Source organism: Leucoraja erinacea, chromosome 2 (assembly GCF_028641065.1).
Source record: "Leucoraja erinacea ecotype New England chromosome 2, Leri_hhj_1, whole genome shotgun sequence".
Lineage (NCBI taxonomy): Eukaryota > Metazoa > Chordata > Chondrichthyes > Rajiformes > Rajidae > Leucoraja > Leucoraja erinaceus.
The window spans coordinates 138496295-138506932 of NC_073378.1; the positions used below are offsets into that span (position 1 = coordinate 138496295).

The following is a 10638-nucleotide window of genomic DNA, read 5'->3' on the forward strand; positions in this document are numbered from 1 at the left end:
CCCACAGACACTCCCCACCCACAGACACTCCCCACCCACAGACACTCCCCCACCCGCATACACTCCCCCACCCACAGACACTCCCCCACCCACAGACACTCCCCCACCCACAGACACTTCCCCACCCACAGACACTCCTTCCCCCACTCCCCACCCGCAGACACTCCCCCACCCACAGACACTCCACCCACAGACACTCCCCCAGCCACACTCCCCCACCCACAGACACTCCCCCACCCACAGACACTTCCCCACCCGCAGGCACTCGCCCTCTCACGTGCACCATCTCGTTCGCAGGGTCTCCCCTCCAACGGAAATCACCCTCGCACCCCGAAAATGTTACAACCAAACACTTGAACAGCACAACATCTCCTCAAACACCCCTTCCCATCGACAGACCAGCACACATTCCCCAACTCAGACACCCGGACGTCCAGACGCATTTCAAACCCAGGCGCGGCCTTTATCCTCGCTCTCTCTCTCTCCCCAGCTGTGCGAAGATCAACTCGATCACCGACGGTCAGACCGCTAACTTCTTCTGCGAGCCACAAGGTGTCCACGGTCGGTTTATCAACGTCTTCTTGCCGGGGTGCAGGGCTTACCTCATGTTGTGCGAGGTGGAAGCGTTCGGAATGCCTGATCCGCACTGACCCTGCTCATGGTGTGAGTACCGCCTGCCACCGCCCTTTGCCATCTGTCGTAACCGTGGCCATCTCTCCTCTATCCCTCATCCTACCCTCCCATGTGATTCGACTCCTTCCTTGATTCCTCCCTCCCATCCACCCTCCGCTCACCTATCCACCGCCCCCCCTACTCCCCCACCGCTCCACTTCCCCTCTCTCCCCTCCAGCTCTCTCCACTCCCTTCCTCCCCTCCCAACTTTCATTTCCCCCACGTATCACCCCCCTTTCCCCACCTCTCATCCCCCATCCCCTTGCATCTGCTCCCCTCCACTCTCTCCTCCCTCCACTCCCTCCGGCTTCCCACTCAATACTCTGCGTCCACCACAGTGAAGCTCAGAGTTCATTGATGTATTTATACTTTATGCATTAATCACCGTCGTACAGTCTGGAAACAGCCCGTCGGCCCAGCTGTTCATCCCGACTGCAATGCTCCATCTAAACTAGTCCCATTGTACCGCGTGGTACTTATCTCACTAAAACTTAATGCAAAATATATAAATCCTCGTTTTCTCTCTCTCTCTTTTCTTAAAAAAGTGGGGTGACATTGGTTACTCTCCAGTCCACAGGAGCTGATCCATAGTCGAGAGAATATTGGGAAATGATCACCAATGCATCCACGATTTCTACGGCCACCACCATGAGTACTCTAGGATGCAGACCACCAGGCCCTGGGGATTTATCTGCCTTCAGTCCAAACAGTTTACCCAACACCATTTCCTGACCAATGTGCATTCCTTCAGGTCCTCCCTCCCACTAGATCCTCGTCCCCCTAGTATTTCTGGGAGATTGTTTGTGTCTTCCGTAGTGAAGACAGAACCGAAGTACTCATTGAACTGTTCGGCCATTTCTTTGTTTCACATTATAAATTCACCTGTCTCTGATTGTAAGGAACCTACATTTGTCGTCACTAATCTTTTCCTTTTTTCATATCTGAAGAAGCTGTTCGCGTGAGATTTTATGTACCCGCAAGTTTTCTTTCATGTCACAATGCCATGTGTTGTATTTCTTTGGAGCTGCCTACCCTTGTCAACACCGTGCGAACCAGTACAGCTGCACTACCGCAAACACTCGGAGTTGTATCTTCAAAGGATAGACACAGCCCTGACCAATACTTGCCTGTCCGAGTGCAATCTAATCCGATCCTCAAAAAAGGGACTTTGTTCAATAACATCTCCAGCTCTCTCCCACCTATCCCCCCCCACCCCCCACCCCCCACCCAGTCGGTCACGTCCGCCGCTTCTGGAGGAAACAAGCCATTAACTGACGGCATGCCGTCTGTTTTTCCTTTTAGAACCTTCCAGTGCTTCCGGCTTGTGCAACGGATTCATTCGAGAACCCATCAAGGTCCTTATCCCGGGCCTGCTAGGTCCAACATCGCTTCCAGCACCACAACATAGCGAGCCAGCAGTGATCCTGCAGCCTGTATGGAGCGAACGGCAGCAGGGTGGTGGGTGGGTGAGCGGCCGGTGTTGGTCGCCACCCACTGCCGGCACTGGGCCGCCCCTCTCTCAGCTGTATGCGACCCGCAACCTGTGCATCTTCTGCCTGAATAAATTAGCGCTATGGCTGTTTGCAAACACTCCTTGTCGCGACTCAATCTGTTTCTCACCACCATTCACACTAGCTGGCGGGTGCAGCAAGTAAAGAAAGAAAGACCTGCAGATGCTGGTTTCTACCAAAGATAGTCACAAGGTGGATCCATTCATGTAGGTGGACACGGTAAAAATGGTGGGAGAGCTGGGAAGGGGGAGGGGATGGAGAGAAGTTAGAGAAGACAATGTTCATATCGCTGGGGTGTGAGCTGCCCAAGCGAAGTGTGAGGTGTTGTTCCTCCAATGTGCGCCGGGCCTCTCTCTGACAATGGAGGGTGCCCGGGACAGAAAGGTCAGATTGGGAATGGGAGGGGGACTGAGGGGAGGTGTTCAGTGAAATGATCGCCGATCCAGCGCTTGGTCTCGCCGATGTACAGGAGTTGACGCCTGAAACATCGAATACAGCAGACGAGTTTGGAGGAGGTGCAAGTGAACCTCTACCTCATCTGAAAAGACTATCGGACTCCTTGGATGTAGTCGAGGGGGCAGGTAAAGGGACAGGTGCTGCTTCTCCAGCGGTTGCAGGGGAAAGAATCTGGGGTGAATGTGGTTTGGGTGGGAAGGGATGAGTTGACCATGGAATCAATTCCTAAGGAATGTGGACACCTCCGATGATATGGTGTGGAAACCCTCATCGTGGGCGCAGGTGCGGCGTAGACAGAGGAATTTGGAGTAGGGCATAGAGTCTTTATAGGGAGTAGGGTGGAAAGAAGTGTAGTCTCGATAGCTGTCGGAGGCAGTGGGTCTGTAGTAGATGTTACTGGATGCAGAATTGGCTGCATGGGAAGCAGAATTTGTTGGTGGAAATTTGTTTTTCGGACTGGAGTCATGTGACTAGAGCTGCGTCTCAGAGATCAGTGCTGGGCCAATTGCTATTTGTCATCTACTGCATATCATCTATGAAGAGTTGAATTTTGGGAAATCAATGACCACGGAACATTTACAGTGAACGGCGGGGTCCCGGGGAGGGTCTTAGAGTAGGTACATGGAAACATGGAGTAGTCCATTCTGTCCTTTGTGCCAGCATCGCCATTCAATATGATCATGACTGATCATCTCAAATCAGTACCCCGTTACTGATTTTTACCCATACCCCCTGATTCCTTTGGATCCAAGAGCTACAATAAATCAAACTGTCTTCAAAACAACCAATGAATTTGCCTCCACTGCCTTCTGTGGCAGATCATTTCACAGATTCACAACTCTCTGGGTGAAGAATGTTTTCGTCGATTCAGTATGAAATGGATTACTCCTTATTCTTGTGACCCCAGGTTCTGGACTCCCCGAACATCGGGAACATATTTCCTGTATTTAGCCTGTCGAATCCTTTCAGAATTGTATATGTCTCAATAAGATCTCCTCTCATCCTTCTAAATTCAAGCGTATACAAACTCAGGCGAACCCTTCTTTCATCATATGCCAGTCCCACCATCCCGGAAATTAACCTGGTTAACCTACATTGCACTCCCTCAATAGCAATAATGTCCTTCCTCAAAATAGGAGACCAGAATTGCACGCAATACTCCAGGTGCGGTCTCACCAGGGCCATGTGCAACTGTAGTTGGACCTCCTTGCTCCTAAATTCTGACACACTATTCTCCAATCGACAGGAACTGATCCTGAATCTATAGAACATTTGAAAGTGATTACCAATGCATCCACGATTTCTAGAACCACCTCCTTGAGTACTCTGGGATGCAGACCATCAGGCCATGGGGAATTATTTGCGTTCAGTCCCAACAATTCGCCGAACACCATTTCCTGACTAATGTAGATTCCCTTTAATTCATCCTTCCCACTAGATCCTCGGTCCCCTAGTATTTCTGTTCATGACTTCCTTAGTGAAGACAGAACAAAGTACTCGTTTAACTGTTCGTACTCGTTTAACTGTTCAGAGGGATAGAATTAGCTGAAAACGGCGGCACAGATAGAAGAGTGTTGGAGATGGCTTTTGGCACGCTATCCTCCGCCAGTGAGGGAAATTGATACAAATGTTGGGACGTGAAGGTATACTTGGAATTTTATCAAGGCATTTGAGAAGATTCTACGTGGTAGGTTAGTTTAATAATAGGGAGTAAGCCATTTAGAACGGAGACGAGGGAGCACTTTTTCTCACAGACAGTGGCGTGTCTGTGGAATGTTCTGCTTCGGGGCGGTGGAGGCAGGTTCTCTGGATGCTTTCAGGAGAGAGATAGATAGGGCTCTTAAAATATACATAGTGTATAGATTGTTAGGGGCTTAGACACACTAGAGGCAGGAAACATGTTCCTGATGCTGCGGGAGTCCAGAAAAAGGGGCCACAGTTTAAAACATAAGGATTATGCCATTTAGAACGGAGACGAGGAAACATTTTTTTCTCACAGAGAGTTGTGAGTCTGTGGAATTCTCTGCCTCAGAGGGCGGTGGAGGCAGGTTTTCTGGATGCTTTCAAGAGAGAGCTAGATAGGGCTCTTAAAAACATCGGAGTCGGGGGATATGGGTAGAAGGCAGGAAAGGGGTACTGATTGGTGATGATCAGCCATGATCACATTGAATGGCGGTGCTGACTCGATGGGCCGAATGGTCTACATCTGTACCCATTGTCCATTGTCTATTGTTAGTCTGGAAAGTTATGTGAGATTAATTTGAAGGCAAGCAAATGGTGAGAGAGAACGCTTGCGTTTCTGATTTGATGTCCGTGGTACAGGGAACGGTGTTGGGTCTTGTTACCTACGCTGATGATTTCATGTCGTAATTGGATATTGACATCGATAGATAACTGGTTAGCAGACCGGAAGCAACTAGGAATTAGTGGGTCCTTTTCAGAATCGCAGGCGTAGGCTTGTGGGGTGCCACAAGCCCAGGTTTACAATATATACTAACGATTTAGACGAGGGAATTAAATGTGACATCTCAAGGTTTGCGGATCACACAAAGCTGGGTGGGAGTGTAAGTTGCGATGAAGATGCTATGAGGCTGCTGTTTCCTTTTTTGTAGAGGGCATCGGTCTTGACAGATCAGTCCAGTTTGTTATCAAGGTGATCTCTCAGATATTTGTTTGGCTGCACCACCTCAATGTCCACCTGCAGTGTTAAGTGGCTGAAGGGGGAGCTTGGACCTACCAAAGTTAACAACCGTCTCTTTAGTCTTGGTTGTATTCAGGATGAGATAGATCTCTTTACTCCAATCACATAAAACACTGGTCAAGTCCCTGTATTCATCCTAATGCCCGTTCCTTACACATGCCACAATTGCTGTGTCGTCAGAATATTTCAGAATGTGGCATGTGTCAGACTTATATTTAAAGTCTGCAGTATACAGGGTGAAGAGGAACGGGGGCCAAACCGGTTTCCTGTGGTGCTCCAGCATTGCACACCACTGCCCCGGAAACACAGTCCCCCAGCTTAACAAACTGTGGTCGTCCCGTCAGGTAGTTATATCCAGAGATAAAGAGAATCAATAGGCAATAGACAATAGACAATAGGTGCAAGAGTAGACCATTTGGCCCTTCGAGCCAGCACCGCCATTCAATGTTATGATAGTGGTTTGTAGTAGATATCGGTCAGTAGTCTGTTACCTGCGATGGAGATGGTGAGATCCAGAGGAAGTTGAGGCAGGTACTATCACAGCAGTTATAAGGGACATGGTCAAGTACATGCAAATGAAAGGTTTAGCGGGATATGGGTTAAACGCTTATAAATGGGACTCGCTTAGTTGGAGCAGCTTAGTCGATGTGGACGAGTTAGGCCCTTGTTTCCGTGCTGTACCCTAGAAGGCATAGGTTAAACGTGCCAGGGGAAAGCCCGAATGGGTGCCGTGGGAGCATTCATTCACACATGGACGAGATCTGCCAATAGTCATGCATCGGAGATCTATGACTGTGTTTCTGTGGTTATTATCCATGTATTGTACTCATGCTCTTGACCGTTGCAGATGCCGTCTTCAGTTCCATCTCTGCGCGCTGCCACTTTCAGTGAACTATGCATCAGCAGCCCCACATCTGCCAGTTATACAATACTCGTCAAAGCCCTACTATTTACCGTTCGAGTCCTGCCCTGGACCAACTTTCCAAAATGCGACGTCTGGAGTTAAATTCCATCTGCATTTCCTGGTCCATTGCTCTAGTTAATTTAGCTCGTTATAATCTTAGCTAACCTTCCCAGGTATCCGCTCCAACTACTCATGTCAACTACATACTCATCCAAATCACTACCATCAATGCCAAGCAGCTCTGGGCCCAGCACCGATCCATGCGGCATACCACAGATCGCAGGCCTCCAATCGAAAAATGGCACGCAAATACCACGCTCCTCCTACTATCATCCCCGTTTTGTGCACTTATTGTCTGTTATCTATATATTGTCTAAATAGCGGAGTCAGGGGATATGGGGAGAAGGCAGGAACGGGGTACTGATTGGGATTGATCAGCCATATCATATAGAATGGGCCGATGGCCTACTCCTGCATCTATTGTCCATTGTTTATTGTTAGTCTGGAAAATTAGATGAGATTAATTTGAATGCAAGCAAATGGTGAGAGAGAACGCTTGCTTTTCTGATTTGAGGTCCGTGGTACAGGGAACGGTGTTGGGTCTTGTTACCTACGCTGACGCTTTCATGTCGTAATTGGATATTGACATGGATAGATAACTGGTTAGCAGACCGGAAGCAACTAGGAATTAATGGGTCCTTTTCAGAATCGCAGGCGTAGACTTGTGGGGTGCCACAAGCCCAGGTTTACAATATATATTAACGATTTAGACGAGGGAATTAAATGTGACATCTCAAAGTTTGCGGATCACACAAAGCTGGGTGGGAGTGTAAGCTGCGACGAAGATGCTATGAGACTGCTGTTTCCTTTTTTGTAGAGGGCATCAGTCTTGACAGACTAGTCCAGTTTGTTATCAAGGTGCACTCTCAGATATTGGTTTGTCTGCACCACTTCAATGTCCACCCCTGCAGTGTTAACTGGCCGAAGGGGGAGCTTGGACCTATCGCGTTTCTTCGCTGCATTTCATCAAAAGTAAGGCATTATTGACTTTTTTTTAATCTTTGTTGATGAAATGCAGCGAGCAAACGCGATAATTCCCGATATTTTGGCTCTTTAAATCTCCACGGCAAATGTCCGATAAGCATTGCCGATGGATTTGCACCTTCAGCTCCCTCTTGAATTTACCTTAGTTTCTATCTTTTATTTGGACTGTAAATTTAGGTAGCTGTGCTTCACGGTCACCCCGACTGGCACAATAAATTGCAGCTCACAAACTGGCCGTTTTCGATGTTTTTAACGGGTGTGAAAGTGCGTGTTTTCCCATTCACTAACATGTACCGGATGTATAGCATGTATTCCACTTCAGATTTTCGGTCACGTGGGTGCGGATCTACGCTCCAGTGACCTTTCGTGAAAACACCCTATACACAATATAATTTAACACAAACATCCACCACAGCATTCTTCACTGGGGTGGAAGGCAACAACGTTCAGTCCCAACATCAACCCGAACTCCAGCTCACAATTCCTCTCCTGCCCCGAGCCCTCCGCCTGTCAGGGTGGAACAGTCTCCAAAATATCTCGATCAGTTTGATCTGCGTCCAGAGATTCAAATACGTCCCCGACCCTCCGTATTCCCCGCCGGCTGCGTCGACCCCCGTCCCCTAACCAGTCGGGCCTCGTCACTGCGTATACCTCCATTACACCCCACACCCCTCACCCCCACCCCGCGCCACAGCGTCAGACCGCAGTTCCCCATCTCACCCCTATCATCGCTCAGCACGGAGCTCACTAGTCAACTCCAGTCGCGCTACCAAGTGCTGCCTCACCCCGAGGGTGCTCACCAGATCTATATTAAAACACAGCCACCCTGCCCACCCAGTGTGTTTACAGTGCCCGCCACCGTCGCTCTCCCCCTTCCCGCTCCCCAACACTCCACCTCAACCCCGTTCTGCAGTCCTTTGCTTCGGGCAATAATGGCAGTTCCGCCTGACACTTTCCACCTCCCAATCCACCGCTCCGCGGGATTTGGGGACGCGCTCCATATGGTCCGCTGACTCTCCCTGTTGTCAGCGTGCTAGTTTGTCGCCTCATCCCATCACTCCGCGGGATTGGATTCCAATGACCTTCTGACCTCCGTCTTCTGACCCCACCCGCAGTCCTCAGGCGACTATAACTTTCTACATTCACCCAGTCAGTGCTGTGGTGCCCCCTCCTTTTGCTCCACCAATCGTCCCGCGGTGCCTCCCCTCCAGCTCAGAGGTTCTACTCGCTAGTCCCGTTGTATCCCCCTAACATCCGAAGCCTGGAACCTTCTTCGGTGTTAAGAAATATTCCGTGTACATCGAAAGCAGCCGGGCCAGGTCTGGTGCATATAGGCGGAATGATAGACAGACAATAGGCAATAGGTGCAGGAGTAGGCCATTCGGCCCTTCGAACCAGCACCGCCATTCAATGTGATCATGGCTGGTCATCCCCAATCAGTACCCCGTTCCTGCCTTCTCCCCATATCCCCTGACTCCGCTATTATTAAGAGCTTTATCTAGCTCACAGCGGGGCATGTTTTTTGAGCGGCATTAAACCAGATAGATCCAGCTAGATATTTCATTCCATTATGGCAGAGATGAAGGATGCCCCCTGACCAGACTTAATTTGGCCATCGCCATCATTGTTTGTACATCAATAATCGGGTGTGCGTGCTCTCAAGGAAGTAAGCCCTCAGGACATTTCTCAAGCCATAGGAGTAGAATTGGGCCATTCGGTCAATCGAGTCGACTCCACTAGTCAGTTTTGGCAGATCTATCTTTCCCTCACAACTCCATTCTCCTGCCATAACCCTTGGCACCCTTACTTATCAATAATTTGTCAATCGTCGTCTTAAAAATATAAGTTGACAACCTCCACAGCCGTCTGTGACGATGAACGCCTCCGATTCACGACATTCTGGCTAATTTAAGGTGTGTCGGGTTTTCTGTCCCCACATGCTCTTGAACAGCCGATATGAATTACTTTTAGTCCCAGCATAGGCTTGTGAACGTTCAGATGTGTCTTGACAGCTACAAAATGTTCCCATTATAAATATGTAATTCTACAATATTCACTGGTCTGTACTCAAAATGTGAACGTTTCGTAGGCAATTATACACATTGCCATTGTAACTCGCCGCCTTTACTTGTCACACTTATTGAGTTTGGGAAATTTTATCGAAAGATTGGATGTTTCTCTTGGTGAGTAAAGATTTTACTGAAGCAATCAGCTTCAGCCTCGGAGTGGCTTGGCTCACAAGTCACAACACTCAACGACATTCATTCAGCAATTACTGACAACTCTTCTACCAACACGCATATAGTTAACTAAAAATAATTCGCATCCGCCTGCACACCACAGCATTCATTTCACACAGCACATGGGTCATTGAAGCTCCCACCAGCATTAATCCTTCGCTTTAACTCACTCGGCTCATCTGGACTCAGCCTGTCACTTTCGTCTGTATTTACACAGCCTCCGAGATCGCAGTCAACATGCCGCGTGATGCAAAGTCAAAACACCCGCTCTTCCCTGAACTTCCTGAATTATTCGATCAGGTTATTCCTTCAAAAATTCGCTTAATATATCCACACTGATTGATGCTTTGGGTTAGTTATGTGATCGTTACATACTAAGGATAACATCACTCCCAACTTGAAACACCCCATCTAATCCTATTTCCCGTTATCCTAAAGATTGGATGTCTAGCTTTGGATACCTCTGCTATATAAGTTCCCCATAATTTTGTCAGGTACGTCCATCACAGGAAGGATGTGGGGGGGCTTTGCAGAGGGTACATCGGGGATGACCAGTAGGCTGGATCAGAGAAGATATTAGCTATTAGGGGAGATTGGATAGACTAGGATTATTCCTCTGGAATGTCGGAGACTGAGAGGAGGCATGATAGAAGTATAGGAAAGAACTACAGATGCTGGTTCAAATCGAAGGTAGTCAGAAAATGGTGGAGTAACTCAGCCGGTCAGGCAGCATCTCTGGAGAGGAATGGGTGACGTTTCGGGTGTGAAAAATGGTCTCGACCAGATAGAATTAGATGCAATTACGAGAGGTATAAATACGGTAATAAATATGGCACAAATATGGTCAGAAAGGGAATCAATACCGTGGGAGACCTCTATCAGAAGGGGACTCTCTCCGCTTGTCAAGAACTGCAGGATATATATGATTTGAATGCCAATAATTATATTAGATATCTAACTTTGAGATTACGTGAAAACATACACACAAGATTATTCTGTTACGCGTCCTGATACATTAGATTACTGTTTGAATATACATACCGATACAAGCAAGTGGATATCTTACATTTATAATACCCTTCTAAATATTGGCACTGCACCCTCTGAGAT

General features: G+C 48.3%; 1 protein-coding gene across 1 annotated transcript in view; it reads left to right on the forward strand.

Moving 5' to 3' along the window:
• LOC129706177 (uncharacterized) overlaps positions 1–650 on the forward strand; it is a 57743-nt gene extending 57093 nt beyond the window's left edge. Inside the window, exon 11 of the mRNA XM_055650226.1 lies at positions 491–650. Within this exon, the coding sequence (XP_055506201.1) occupies positions 491–650 (160 nt within the window). The remainder of the gene's footprint in view (positions 1–490) is intronic.
• Positions 651–10638: the final 9988 nt, after the last annotated feature.